At 30.9% G+C, this 15430-nt stretch overlaps 2 protein-coding genes across 2 annotated transcripts; both read left to right on the top strand.

Moving 5' to 3' along the window:
- Positions 1 to 2297: 2297 nt before the first annotated feature.
- Positions 2298 to 8364, top strand: LOC8277207 (pentatricopeptide repeat-containing protein At2g35130). Its single transcript, XM_015724771.3, has 8 exons — positions 2298 to 2452; positions 3290 to 3474; positions 3564 to 3796; positions 4510 to 4759; positions 5249 to 5394; positions 5602 to 5807; positions 7044 to 7168; positions 7636 to 8364. Coding segments are annotated over exons 1-8 (1731 nt in total). The 5' UTR covers positions 2298 to 2450; the 3' UTR covers positions 8220 to 8364.
- A 1201-nt stretch (positions 8365 to 9565) lies between these two features.
- Positions 9566 to 13531, top strand: LOC8267574 (potassium transporter 5). The gene is made up of 7 exons (XM_002528115.4): positions 9566 to 9779; positions 9906 to 10131; positions 10631 to 10879; positions 11096 to 11407; positions 11522 to 11689; positions 11782 to 12036; positions 12179 to 13531. Exons 1-7 carry the CDS (start codon positions 9630 to 9632, stop codon positions 13015 to 13017), a joined length of 2199 nt encoding a protein of 732 aa, XP_002528161.2. The 5' UTR covers positions 9566 to 9629; the 3' UTR covers positions 13018 to 13531.
- The last annotated feature ends 1899 nt before the right edge of the window (positions 13532 to 15430 follow it).

Here is a 15430-nt window from a genome sequence, read left to right as displayed (position 1 = left end):
AATACATCTGTTATTTTTGGTTTTCTATGTAATGATCAATTTTATTTTCAAAATCATTGTTGATATAAATCGATTAGTTTTCTCCATATTTTTGGATTGAAGATTTTGAATATAGATTTTGATATAATTTTGGTTTCTAGAAGAGTATGTATAAATGATATTGTGGAAGGTGATAGAGTATTTTTGAAAGAATTCTAAAATAACAGTACAAAAGATTTTTTTTTATTATTTTATTTATTTAAAAAATTTCCCAATAAAAATTGTGTTCAAGCCCAAAATATTTTGAAAAACTTAACCAAATAAGGCAACTACCTAAGCCGGTGAAGAGGTCTAATTGGCTCTAGACCTCTTAGCATTTTAGTTCGAGTCAGGTCGGGTCAGGCTTAGTCGGACTTGAAGTTCCTAAGTCTATGTTCGAATTCGGTCTGATCTAATTACATGAATCTAAAATTTTTATCAAATCCCATCTATCATAAAAAATATAAAATATTTTACTTTATTATTTTTGGGTTAGATTGGTTTTTTTGGGCAAGCCTCAAAAAAATGAGATTTCAGTTTGGTTATTTCTTTTGTAAGTTCGACTTATTCAGTTTAACTTTTTAAAAACCAAAATAATATCAGTTCGATTAGGTTTTATGCTAAAAAAGATCGAATTAACTGAAATAATCAATTTTTTTGAATTATTTATTAAGTTACTTTTATTTTTAATATAAAATTTAATTTTTAAAGTGATTTTAGATTCAATTCGGTTATTGTGGTTTACATCTTATTCGCTTTGGTTCATATTAATATACAATTTGATTATTTCAGTTAATTTAAAAAATCAGTTTCGGTTCAATTCATCTTCAGAACTGGTTTGATTTATTCAGTAGACCTGATTCGGTTTGATTTTGAACTAAACTGATCGAATGCTCACCTCTAAGTCTATCCAAAGAATAATCAGACTTTTACGATTTTGGACTTGACGTGCGAAAAGTAAGAAAATATACATGTACAAGCTCAAAAAAATTTTTGGATAGGCTTAGACGGTCCGGACGGCAGTCTAACTGTCACCAATTGTCTATTCAAGTTGAATGTTATTTTTGAAAGGGTTAACTATTATTTACCCCATGTGGTTTGACCTAATATATGAGTCAGTCCCTGTATTTTTTCTAGTACATTTAAATCTCTTTGAGTTTTAATAAAACTAACTACTACCCCTTTCATGTTAGTTGAATAATTAAACTGGTAATTTAAAATTAGAATTTAATTCTTTAAACTACAATTTGATCTTTAAACTTATTCTCAAATATCAAATTCGTTAAAAATTAATTTTATTATCAAATTAGAGTAAAATCTTATTTTTAGATTAGTTTCTAATTAAAATAATAAATTTAATATTTTTTTCTTGCTCTAATTTTTTATTTTTAGTACAATTTAGTTCAAGCAAATTTAAACATTTTAGAACTACTTATATTTACAATAGTATTATTATATTATTATATTATTTAGTTTTAGCTATTAATACAAAATAAACATTTCTAGTTAAAAATATTATTCTATTTCTTATATTATATATTATAGTTAAACTATATAAAAAATAAAAATTAAATTAAATAATCATCTTTTAATTTAGTGAAATAATCTAAATACTAAGTTGACAAATTTACTATCAATGAAGAGATTATGTTAATCTTGTATGTTAAAAATAAAATTTTTTATCAACAATTCAATTGAGATTAATACGAGTAAAATTTTTATTTTTGATATAGTTTAATTTTTAGTGTCTAATAAAATAATAACTTGTAACTATTTATTTTGTTTAAAAATTTAAAATTAAACTACATGGTAATTTAATAATATTAAATAAAAAATAAATATTTTAATATGTTTAAATTTTATGAGAATTAGATTATATTAAAAGAAATAAAAGATATAAGTAAAAATTTATTATTCTAATTAGACACTAAAATTAACTTGTGCTAAAAATAAGATTTTACTCTAGTTTGATAATAAAATTATTTTTGAATGAGCTTAATACTTGATAATAAATTTAAAGATCAAATTATAGTCTTAAACAACCAGTTTAGTCTTTCGACTAATATGGAAGAAATGCGATAGTAGTTAATTTTATTAAAATTTAAGAAAATTGTAGTATAATAAAAAAATATAGGGGCTGAATTATATATTGGATCAAATCAGCGGAGTAAATGGTATTTAATCCTTTTTGAAATTGGCAGAGGCATATTGGCTCGGCAGTTTGTTTGGGGAGGATTTTTTTTTTTTTTTGCAGATATTTCATACTTAGATATCATTAACAGAAAAAAACAGAAAAGTTCTTTTGTCGAGAGCTGTCTTCTTCAGTTGAGTCCTATCCCAATCCATGGCTACATTATCCAGAAAAAATAGCCTTCTCATTTCCATTCTCCATTTCTCTCCAATTTCAATATTCCGAACTTTCTTATTCGTTCATGTAAGTTTAATCATCTCTCTTCCCTTATTTGCCTTCTCGGGTTTCTATCTTTTGGTGCTTTTCTTTCTATTTGCAATTCCATTCTTTATTCTGAGAAATGTGTTTTCAAGGAATCAGCAAAATAATAACATGATTGTGATAATTTGTCCTATTCCTGTCATTTCTTTTCTTTCTTCTTCTTTAAAAAAAAAAAATATTAGTGGGATAATGTCTATATGTATGCTTTCTGGCTGGGTTCTTGTTATGTTCAAATATAGAAATTTTTTGTTGGTTTTGGGCTGTTGATTACTATAAATGTTAAGCAAACAAGCAGGTACACTATGATTTTAGCTTTAGCATACAAGTGCTTAATTTATTCTCTGGTTCATGCTTTATGTTGTAATAATGTCTGGTAATTTGTTTTTTCTCTTGCAGATCAAGTATTTTGTATAGATTTGTGAATCACCAATTTTAGCTTTCATATACTTCTCTCAGAGTTGAACTGCAATAGGTCTTTAATAGCTCATGATTCTTGAAGTGTGAACTTTTCATTGCATGCTTCCACTAACATTATGTTCTCTACTCAAAAATTCAAGTTTTTTTTTTTGCTTTTACGTATACATCATCCTTTTTAATTATTTAAAAGCAGCTGTATGGTTTTAAATTGAAAATTGGTAACTTTTTTTTTTCTTTTCAGTCTTCTAGTTTTTCATTTTATGTGCTTTCTGTTTTGATCAAAGGAAAATGGATTCTGTATATTCTTGTGGCGCCAACTGAGTCAAAGACTTCCAATAAAACTTGTATATGTTGCTGCTTTTCGGATAATGATTGTATTCTAAATTGAGCTAAACTATGCAGGTTGATTGTTGTATGCAAACTGACTTATATATATATAGAACCAAGAAGCGGTAAGAGTGACTTCAGATGCAAAGCAAAGAGCTCAAGTGGTGGAACTGTTGAGAAATACAAACGTGATGCCCTTTTTCTTGATAAGCGTGGAAAATGGCGAAGCTTTAATCACAAAAAGTTGTCAAGGAAACGATGTAATGTCTGTGTATGTGTATTCTTGTGCAGGTATGCATCCATAAGGTTATAAAGGACGTAGCATATTAACTATTTTAAGAATGTGCAGGTGGTTCTTTAAGGGGACAAGGATGGAAATATGGTTCTGGGTTTGTTGATGGGATTTTCCCGGTGCTAAGTCCCATTGCCCAGCAAATATTGAGCTTCATACAGAAGGAAGTGGATCCAAGTACTGTTTGGGCTGCTCTTGATACTCTTCCTGCCACTCATGAGACCTGGGATGATCTTATTAATGTCGTTGTTCAACTTCGACTGAATAAACAATGGGATCTAATTTTGTTGGTAAGGAAATTGTACTTTATTTTCTCATCTTTGCATTTGTTGGGAGTGGGTTTAGATATCAAGCTAGCATTATCACAGTGCATGAGTGCTATTTTGAAGTTGTTTCTTAAGATTCACTCATTAGAGTGGGAATGGCACACATTAAACATTTACTAGACGAGGTAGAACACCTGATGCTGAAAAATGGAATTCTGTGTTTTCATACTATTTTCTTTTAGCTCATTATGTTCTTTTACTTAATGAGCACAATGTAATTACAATCCCCACATGATGGAGCCTGCTTCAGTCACCTGTGACACAGAACTGGTATTTATGTCTGCAATCATTTGATTTCTGAAGTCTGAACTCTCTGATACATAGGAAATATGGTAAACAGTTGCCGGAAAAAAGAAATAATGTATGATGATAAAACTTTGAAAGGCTTGTTTGATCTGATTAACGTAAATAATCATCACGTGTGGTGGTGTACCTCGAACGCTTGCATGAATCAAACATATTTGGTAACTGTAGTTCCGGAATAAAAGGCTAAAATTTGGATTTGGTGAAAGTCATGTAGAAGATGGTTTGATTTTGGTTCAAATATTGTATTCTCATAAAATCCAAAAATCTTTATTTTTACAAAATTTTATCTGTTACCTGCGTTTCACCATCTATAAGTTAAATTACTTGTTGATACTTTATCTTGTTGAGTGTAACACTATGAAAATTTCCAGATATGTCAATGGATCTTGTACAGGAGCTCCTTCCAGTCAGATGTCATGATATTCAATTTAGTCATAGATGCTTATGGAAGAAAGTCACTGTACAAGATGGCAGAAACCACATATTTTGAACTTATTGAAGCCAGATGCATTCCTACTGAAGATACTTATGCCCTTCTTCTAAAAGCATACTGCACGTCTGGATTACTAGAAAAAGCTGAAGCAATCTTTGCAGAGATGCGAAAGTATGGCCTTCCTCCAAGTAAGTTTTTCATATTGTTTCTTGTCAAGTTAGAATTACTTTTATATTTCTGCATTACCTTATAGTACAGTTCTAATTCGGAAGTTTCTTTTACAGAGTGGAAATCTCTTGAAAATTTGAAATTAAAAATCAGGATTATCTTCATATTTTTAAGTTATTAACTTATGGTGCAGGACAATTAGTCTTGTTTACTACAAAATTATAAAACATCTTTTGGTTATCTAGAAAAAGTTTGTAAGACATTCATTTTGTTTCTGGAATAAAATAGGTCAAGGAAGCACTCTCATCCTTCTTATGTATAGGCATATTGCTGAATATTAAGATATTGACTTTTGTTTCCAGTGGTGAAAATTATTGCCTGAGTTTTGGATTTGCACATATTTCTTATTAACACATCATATTTCAATTTAGCTGTTCTAAGTCTCCATTATGGAACACTTGGATGTTTATGAGGGAATGTGAGTTTAGATAGACCCTTACTTTTCCCAGGTGCAATTGTATACAATGCTTATATTGATGGGCTAATGAAGGCTGGAAATCCTCAAAGAGCAGTAGAGATCTTTCAGCGAATGAAAAGAGATTGCTGTCAACCATCTACTGAAACTTATACATTATTAATCAACTTACATGGAAAGGTGAGCTCATGGTCTTTTTTGCCTACAGAATTGCATGTTTGGCTTAGTTAAGCAATAGGCATAGTTCTCGTGCTGTGACAATAACTGGTTTGTGTTTTAAAATGAGTCTCTATTCAGTCAGAACATGATATTGGTGGTATAACTTGCATCGAAACATCATATTGGAAGCAGAGTTCGGATCACCTTCATCGGTTTTCTGTAATGCAGGCAAGTCAATCCTACATGGCACTAAAGTTATTTAATGAAATGAGAAGTCAAAAGTGTAAACCAAACATCTGCACGTATACTGCTCTGGTGAATGCATTTGCAAGGGAGGGACTATGTGAGAAGGCTGAGGAAATTTTTGAGCAGCTGCAGGAAGATGGCCATGAACCGGATGTGTATGCTTATAATGCACTCATGGAGGCATACAGGTTGGTTTTATAAAATGCTCCAGTTGATTGATTATGTTTTATTGAAAAAGGAAAAGAAAAGAAAATAACAGAGTGGCTTTTTTTCTTTTCAAGTGCTGCTAGCTTAAGTATACATAAAACTATTTATACATAAAAGGAGCTATATCAAAAATGCATATAAAGTTAATAATTGACAACTCTTGTAGATGTAAATTTGGCTTCCTTTAGAAAAACCAACCTTGTATCCCAAGCTGAATAAAAGAGAAATGAGATGAGTACGAAGGGGCTGCTCAGGTTCAGTTGACCTCAAGCCAAGTTCAAGCCTACAAATAATTGATTAAGCCAAGCCTGAAAGTTTAAAACTTGGTTCAGCTTGTTTTGATTGCACCGTAGCTGTAGTCAGCATAGGTGGTAGTTCCACGCTTCTGTTGGCATAGTTGAATTATGTCTTTTGCATTTAGTTTGCTGTGTGGTGAACTGTGATATCTTCATGATCTATGGAGTATTTTAAAGGAAACAGATTGCCATAACAATTTTATGTATGATGGCAAATAAACCCAATGGTATGCAGTCCACTTGTCACAGCTCCACATATGTGATCTTTATAGTTTCTTAATATGTAAAGGGATTTATGGACAAACATTATTCCTCTCTATTTTGCTTCTCTTCGGTAGTTTCATTCATGTTATGATTAGTTATGATGCAGATTATACCATTAAATTAGTAGTGTGCCTGTTTCATTCAGAAACAAGGAATTACAGAAAGCACATATTTAGTCTACAGGGAACTAACAGAAAATTGAACACTAGATCATTTGGTTCCATAAATAATTTTGTTAGGATAACAGTCTCTTGGGACTGAGATTTGAGCCTATGCAAAGCATCCTAATTGACTCCTAGTAGGCTATTACTATGATTAATCAGATAAATTGAGCTTTCAGACATTGGTTCTACTGTCTGTATTTCTTTGTTCGGCTCTATCTCAGACCTTTAAGGGTGTAAGAATTGAGTTTACTTTTCACGCTATGATGAGGGGATTCATTTTCATCTATTTGAGACTCCACTTGATTTTAACTTGTAAAAAGTATCTACTTGCCTACTTTGAAAACCTAATGGGCTTAGTTTAAGATTTTCTGAAAATATTATATATGGTTCTGAAATTCTATATATGAGAAAGCAATCATGCAAAGCTAGTTACACCATGGGGGTGTGTGTGTCCAGATGAACATGCAGTCTCTTTACTATCTTGTATCAACAGCCGTGCAGGTTTTCCTTATGGAGCAGCTGAAATATTTTCACTCATGCAGCACATGGGTTGTGAACCAGATAGAGCTTCATACAACATCATGGTGGATGCATATGGGAGAGGCGGCCTTCACGAGGGTAAAATAAATGAACCAATTAATGATAATTGTATTATTTTAACCATTATTATAATATATCAATAAATAAGTTTAAAAATCTAAAGTTGGAAGAAAGAAGAGCTTTATAACAGCTTGGAACAAGCTGACCACCGATATTTTCATATTAGACAATTGATAATCTATATTTTTCGTAATATTTCAACTAAAAGAAAAGTTGAGGGATTTTGGAGAAAGGAAAATGCTTCCTTTGCCTATGTAAAATCTTCTTTTCTCCTTTTCTTTTTCTTGATGAGGGCAGTGCTAGCATGTCATCACTTCCAACTTTCTGGAGGCATACCTAGATTATTAGGACAACGTGTAGCAGGAAAGTATAATGGAGACTCCGTGTTTTATGAAACCTTGTCCGTTTAGTTCTTGCAACTTTCAAGGTTTTGAATTAATGATTTAGCTGTTCTCATTTGGTGCATTCATTTGTATGCTTTTCAGATGCGCAAGCTGTGTTTGAAGAGATGAAAAGATTAGGAATAACCCCAACAATGAAATCCCATATGCTACTTTTATCTGCATACTCAAAAGCTGGAGATGTAGCTAAATGCGAAGACATTGTGAACGAGTTGCATGAATCTGGTCTAGAACCTGACACTTTTGTTCTCAACAGTATGCTGAACCTGTACGGACGGCTAGGCCAATTCAGAAAAATGGAGGAAGTTCTAACTGCAATGGAAAGTGGACCTTATGCAACAGATATAAGCACATACAACATCTTGATCAATATATATGGGCGGGCAGGATTCTTCGAGAAAATGGAAGGCCTTTTTCAATCACTTGCAGCAAAAAATCTGAAACCAGATGTGGTGACTTGGACTTCAAGATTAGGAGCCTACTCTAGAAAGAAACTATACACAAAATGCTTGGAAATTTTTGAAGAAATGATTGATGCTGGATGCCATCCAGATGGAAGAACTGCAAAAGTACTACTTTCGTCATGTTCAAGCGAAGATCAAATCGAGCAGGTTACTACTGTAATTAGAACAATGCATAAGAATATGGAAACTGTTTTGCCTGTCTGATTGTTTCTTATTCAGGCTAAACAGGAAAAGGGCATCAAATTTTTTTTTTTTAACTTTTGGACTATATAGTTTGTAAATGTTAACTCCTACTCATGATAGAACTATTATATTCAATGTTGTGAATATATAATCTTGTTACTAGACAGATATAATTTTATTTTTATTTTTATTTCTTTTTTTTCTATTTTCCTGCTATTTGGTAATTAATAAATTTGAGCTATTGCCTAAAGATTATATTAATAAAAATTTACATATTACTAAATTAATTTATATTATTATATCATTTAATAAGACCGTTAAGAAAATTAAATATTTATCATATATAGTGTTATCTATATTTAATAAGTCGAAAAAGGCATTAATCATAGTAAACCAATTATAAGATACAAGAAAGAAATTTGTTATAAACAAAGAAAAATCACTTGCAAAATTATATTGACTATAAAATAACAATTCATTTTTATCTAATCTTTTGCATTGAAAAAGTGATCTTGTTCAATTATCAAGATATTCATTTGGTAAGCTTTTTATTATATAGTCTTTTTTATCAATTAAAATGATTTCACTATATAGTATGATATTCATTCAATGAAAAAAGTGTTAGCCAAAAGAAAAATAAAATTAAATTAAAGAGCACTCTGAATAAAATGGTTTGTTCATTCTTTATGTTATAGTTAAGTGTAAGATAATTTTACACTTAATTCTTTCATTTGCACAACAAGATTGAAAGATAAGTGTAAATCTTGTGTTTTTGTAAATGATTTTAATTTATAAAAATAAAATAAAATTTATCTTTTATAATTTACTATATTTATTTATTTATTTTTTGAGTTACAAACAAAGAAAAGAAGAATAAAATTTGAAAATTTATTTAAATTAAAATATATATTTACTGCAGATTAAGCCTGTGAGTACAATGTATTTAATATTTTATTTTGACTTGGTATTATGAATATCATTTAATTTTTATGAGGATAAGATATTAAATAATAATAATGATATGGATAAATTTATTAGTTGAGTTTTTAAATTACATTGTAGATTAACTCTATAACTACTGTTGGTTGATATTGGATTGGAAGCTCTATCTTTATAGTGTTAACTTGGATTCTAAACAGAACTTATCTTTTAACTAATTGGAAACAAGAACAGAATGAACAAAGAAAAAAGAATCAGAGTAAATCATTTCCTTTTTGGGTTTTAAATTGCTCTGAAAATCTTTTAGGTTTTTAGAGGTTTCCAGGAAAGCTCTCAGAACATCTCATTCAGAGGTTGTATATGCACATACACACATATATATATACACACACACACACACACATAATAAGCCAAATAAAAATTAAGTAGCAGCCAATATATATGTTAAACACTCACTATTCTATAGCATTAAGTTCTTGATACAGTGAAAAAATGGTGGGAATAAATGAAGAAACCCAAAGAGCAGCACAACAAGAAGAACAAAGTGGTGATCATCAAAGGTCAGGACATGTGAAAAACCTAGTTAAGATAGATTTATTTGACTTGGAGGTTGCTTCTGGAGGTGGGACTAACACTCGTAAGGTACATTAATTAATGATCAAAATTCTTACTGGCATCTCTTCTTGTTTTTTTCTTATTTTTTTCTGGGATCAGGTTTCTGACTGTTCTTTCTTTTCTGGGTATGTTAAAAAAAATAAAACTTTGAAGGTGGCAGATTGGGCAACTATATTGAAGCTTGCATTTCAATGCATTGGAGTTGTTTATGGTGACTTAGGGACATCTCCATTATATGTGATTCCTGGTGTTTTTCCTGATGGGATTAAGGAAAAGGATGATCTCATTGGGGTTCTCTCTTTGATTATTTACTCCATCATTTTTATCAGCTTCATTAAGTATGTCATTGTTGTTTTGGCTGCCAATGATAATGGAGATGGTAAGATTCTTGCTATAATCTTTATCGAGACGAACGACGTGTTGTTTAATTATTTAATATTAATACTAATAAATAAGTAGTCATTCATTTATTAATCATTTATGTATTAATTTGGTATATATAGGAGCAGAATTAAAAATTATTAAAATTTTGTTTTAAAATATATAGTCAAAATAAAAATATTAAAGAGGATATGAATGAAAAAAATAACTAAAAAAATATAACTGAAATTTAATTAAATTACAAGGGGTAACTATAAGAACAAAACTTCTGTCTCCAGCTACTAAGTACTGTTTTGAAAATAATTAAAAACTTTATAAGTAAATTTGTACTTAGAAGAAAATTTTGGGAGCCATGGCCCCCTCAGAAAACTACTATCCAATTCCTTTAATGTATGGATAGGAACATATGTTAATGTACAGATAGGAACATATATCTGGAGTATGTGAATGTATACTGTTCAATTTTCTTCTTTTGACATTCAAAACTTGTAATGTAGGAGGAACATTTGCATTATATTCTCTAATATGCCGGCATGCCAAGGTGAACTTGATACCAAACCAGCAGGTTGAAGACAAAGAACTATCGAATTATAAGTTGGAAGTGCCAGATCGACGTGCGAAGATGGCTTCAGCAATCAAATCATTGCTCGAGAAGAGTTCTGTAATGAAGTATTTTATGTCCTTCTTGAGCATGCTTGGAGTCTCCATGGTTCTTGGAGATGGCATTCTTACGCCATGCATGTCTGGTAAAATTACATCATTTCCTTCTTTCTTTTTCCTTTCCTTTCCTTTAAATACATTTTCTCCAAGTATATATGCTTTTCTTAGAGAGAGACATATATTAATAAGTTTGATTAAATCGCCACTTGTCTATTCGCTGCGATGTATACACCTGGAGTAGGGTAAGTTATAATTACCCTTCTTTTGCATAGGCTTTATGTGCTCTAATTTCTTGACTGCAGTGCTATCCGCGGTTGGAGGTATCAAGGAAGCTAATTCTAGCCTTAATGATGACACAATAATGTGGATATCAGTGGTGATATTGATTTTATTGTTCCAAGTTCAGAGGTTTGGAACTGACAAAATTGGATACAGTTTTGCTCCAATTCTTTTGGTGTGGTTTATTTTTATTGCATGTATTGGGGTCTTCAACTTTTTCAAGTATGACCCTGGAGTCATCAAGGCTATCAATCCATGGTACATTGTGCAGTATTTGCAGAGGAATAGAAATGATATATGGGTTACTCTTGGCGGTGTGGTTTTGTGCCTGACAGGTACGTATATTATATGCTTGCAACATCCTGTTTTTTCAAGTGAATGTTCAGAAATATTCTAACTTCCACCTTGTCGATGTCTATCATACTGATTTCTAAGTTGTACTGAATCAGGTTCTGAAGCCTTGTTTGCTGATCTGGGACACTTCAACATACGATCAATTCAGCTGAGCACATGCGTTGTAGTCATCCCCTCAATCTTACTGTGTTATATTGGTCAAGTTTCATATCTTCGAGAACATACTGGGGATGCTTATAATGCATTTTACAGCTCAATTCCAAGTGAGCAAACTATCAGAATTCCTGGATTATTGCTTCTTCATGTTATAAATTTGTACTCATTCCAGGTTTTCTTTTTCTTTGTCTGGGCTCAGAACCGGTGTATTGGCCACAATTTGTTTTAGCAGTACTGGCATCCATCATTGCTAGTCAGTCATTAATCTCTGCTGCCTTCTCCATCATCCAACAAGCTGTCGCGCTTGGGTCTTTTCCGCGGATTAAGGTGGTTCATACATCCTCAAAATACGAAGGACAAGTTTATGTTCCTGAGATCAATACCTTTTTGATGATTGCCTGTGTAGGGGTCACTCTTGGTTTCAAGACCACATTGCATATGGGCAATGCTTATGGTAATTTAAGCACATTTCTGTTATTTCCTTCTGTTTATAAATTGAAATTCGACAGGCTTCAAACTCGTAACATCACAACCCTGGAGAAGACTTATGTAACTTAATTTCTTTTCTCTATTTTCGACGAATTCGATTCCTCCAGGACTTGCTGCGACGGGGGTTTTCGTAATCACCTCAGCATTTATGATTCTCATTATGATCATGATATGGAAGACCCACATCATCCTCATCATCGCCTATGTTCTTACCATCGGTGTCTTCGAATGTTCGTTTCTGATTGCCACACTAGGCAAATTCATTGATGGAGGTTACCTGCCTTTGCTACTAGCCTGCCTTGTGGTCTCAATCATGACCACCTGGAGCTACGGTCATAGGAAAAAGTACATGTACGAGCTCGAAAACAAAGTAGCAGCACACAGGATAGCTGACATAGTTGCTGACGAGCGTATCCACCGAGTGAAAGGCCTCGGCTTATTCTACACCCACCTGGTTCAAGGCATCAGTCCTGTATTTACTCACTACATTTCAAGCGTGCCTGCCCTGCACACAGTCCTGGTATTCGTCTCGATCAAGTCGGTAACCATAAGCAAAGTGGCTGCTGAGGAGCGGTTCCTCTTTCAGCGGGTAAAGCCTGAGGAGATGATCTTTCGTTGCATCGTAAGGTACGGATACAGAGATTCAAGAAAAGAACAAGAGGACTTCGAGGGGATGCTGGCAGATCAACTGAAAGAGTTCATAAAAGAAGAAGAGGGGGAAGATGTTGAGAGGGAATTAGCAGTGGTGGATCAAGCAGTGAGGGATGGGGTTGTTTACTTGATGGGTGAAGCTGAGGTCATGGCTTCAAATGGATCAAGCTGTGTCAAGAAATTAGTGGTGGATTACTTGTACAACTGGTTGAGCAGATCAGTTAGGCCACCAGATGAAGTTTTGTTGATCCCTCGAAAGAGATTACTCAAAGTGGGGATGAACTATGAAGTGTAGCAGAGCTCAGAATTCTTCATCTTCTTCTTTTCTGCATCATTCTATCAGTATTCAAGTTTAGGCTTTGTTTAAAGATTCTTAAGTCATGTTTTTTTTTTTTATTAAATTTATGATTTCTGCAAATTGAAACTTTTGTTTCTTGAAGTTAAGATTTTCATTCACTTTATGCCATTGGATGACATAATTAATTGCAAAGCGATTAGTACGCCAGAATATATGTACAAGTCTTAATGGGTTTGTTTGTTAAAAAAAAAAAAGTCTCCAGGGTTTTTATTTAGAAATTAGTTGAATAAAGCATTAAATCTTTATTTTATATTTTCTAATTAGATTATAAATAATTATTTTTTTATTTTAACTTATTTTGAAATGTCTATGCTTCCAAAATACTTTCTATTTAATCTTTTATCAATATAAAAAAAGAGAAAAAAAGAAAAAATAAAAAGAGAGAATGTAATTCTTAATAAAATAATAACAAAATACTCTTAAAAATTATTTTTTTCTTTCTTAAATTTAAAAAAATAAAAATTCAACCCTTAAAAAAGTTTTAGAAAAAAATAAATAAATTAAAAAAGAGTCTTTTGAAATCCTAATTTTTAAATACATTCACTGTAATAAGAAAGAAATATAATCTAAAAATTTGTTAAAATGCTCTAAATATGATAAAGTTTGAAATAATAGTAATGAAGAGGTGTTCCAAGGGAGAGCAGTGATGGATAGAATATGAAAACAAATCATATAAAATAAATACAGTTTTTATATCTTTAATGAAATAAAACTTTTTACTTGTATAAAAATATAAGGGTAAAATACTACAATTCTGTCCTTCCAAATTAAAAACTATATTATGACACTGATTATATTTAATAAAATATACATTTCAATCATTTTGTTAAAAATTACCATTAGTGACTAATAAAATAACTACTATGCTCTTATTATCTTTAAATGAATCAACAACTGTCATTATCATAATATAATAAGATACATCAGTAAAATTATGGCTATAAAAAAACCTACCAGCAAAATTGATGGAAACAAGATCATACCAAGCAACATCCAAATCAACCAAAATCCATAACAAAAAAAAAGGTAAAAATCAAAGTTGCAAGAGAAAGTTAGGATTTGTTACCCAACAACCACTTGCGATTTCCTTGAATAGTGGAGATGGTCTTGAGGGCGAGGCGAGACGAGGCAATTTGATTGATGGCTTCCTTAATCAGTAGCTCATAGTTGTGGGTGTTATTCTTCTTCTACAATAAGGAAATATAAAAATAATAATGGAAGGAAGAATAATAGATGATGACATAGCAATGAATGACATAATTACAATGAGGATAGTGTTAAATAGTAGAATAATAGGCGATAGTGGTAAATAGATATTAAAGGAAAGTGTTAATCCTTTCTTTATTATATTTTTAGTTGTTAATTTTCATTTTTGTTGGATTTTGGAACTGTTTAGATTTGTATTATTATTGTTAATGACTTCATTTTTATTTATTGTTGAATTTTTATTGAAAGTGATGAATAATATTGGTTTAAACTTTTTTATATGTCTTTATTAAAATGGAATTAGTTATGTTTTGGATAAAATATTTGTAAGGTTAATTTAGGTATTCTAAAATTTTTTGATGACATTGACCTTTTCTAATTAGCTTGACTAACGAAATATGTTATTATATTTTAATAATAGGGCTAAAACTACTAACATAATTAAATATAATGATGTCATAATATATTTTTTAAATTTAAAAAGGTTGAATAATTTATTTTACTAAACTTTAGGATCATAGTATTGTATCTAAAATATTAAAAAATTTGATTAAGAACAAAACCGGAAAATAAAGTAAATTTCTCTAAAAGAGAATGCAATTTCAAAGTCTATTTGAATAATAAAGTTATGCTTGGGGACTAAAATGTTAATTTGCTCCTTGAAGTTAAATATGATGCGTAATTCATCTATATTTTAAAATTTTAGTCAATTACATCATGAACTTGGCTGAGATGAGCAAATCACACATATTTATTTTCAACATGTACGCATATATTTTAGATGCTATTTTTGACAATTTAAAGCTTTAATAAAATATAATGAAAATAGTTTTAAAAGGATTATAAAACAATAATAAAGATAAAAAAATTTAAAATTGTTACAAGCAGTTCTCCCTCTATCTGAATATAGTAAAGTCTCAAAATAAAAAAATTCTAATTGAAATTTCTCCTTTTCTTTTCTTCTTAAAATCAAATTCAAAGAGAACTTATGCTACAATATCATTTTTTTCAAATTCATCTTCTTCAGTTCGATCTCACATGAAAAAATAAAATGAGTTTCTTTTTATTATGGACTATGATGAATCTCTGCTAATGAGGTGTATATGTAATGAAAGAGAACCTATGGAGGAGGCTTTATGGTTAT

The sequence above is a fragment of the Ricinus communis genome, chromosome 4 (assembly GCF_019578655.1).
Source record: "Ricinus communis isolate WT05 ecotype wild-type chromosome 4, ASM1957865v1, whole genome shotgun sequence".
Classification (NCBI taxonomy): Eukaryota; Viridiplantae; Streptophyta; class Magnoliopsida; order Malpighiales; family Euphorbiaceae; genus Ricinus; species Ricinus communis.
Note: the sequence above shows the minus strand (reverse complement) of the source record. Positions and strands in the feature narration are given on the sequence as shown.

What these genes read in the sequence shown, in the direction of transcription:
- LOC8277207 (XM_015724771.3), top strand. An exon ending in GCACTCATGGAGGCATACAG is followed by an intron (nt 5,808 to 7,043) that starts GTTGGTTTTATA and finishes TTGTATCAACAG; the next exon opens with CCGTGCAGGTTTTCCTTATG. An exon ending in GAGAGGCGGCCTTCACGAGG is followed by an intron (nt 7,169 to 7,635) that starts GTAAAATAAATG and finishes TATGCTTTTCAG; the next exon opens with ATGCGCAAGCTGTGTTTGAA.
- LOC8267574 (XM_002528115.4), top strand. Translation starts at nt 9,630, where the DNA reads ATGGTGGGAATAAATGAAGAAACCCAAAGAGCAGCACAACAAGAAGAA. An exon ending in TGCCAATGATAATGGAGATG is followed by an intron (nt 10,132 to 10,630) that starts GTAAGATTCTTG and finishes CTTGTAATGTAG; the next exon opens with GAGGAACATTTGCATTATAT. An exon ending in TGTGGTTTTGTGCCTGACAG is followed by an intron (nt 11,408 to 11,521) that starts GTACGTATATTA and finishes GTACTGAATCAG; the next exon opens with GTTCTGAAGCCTTGTTTGCT.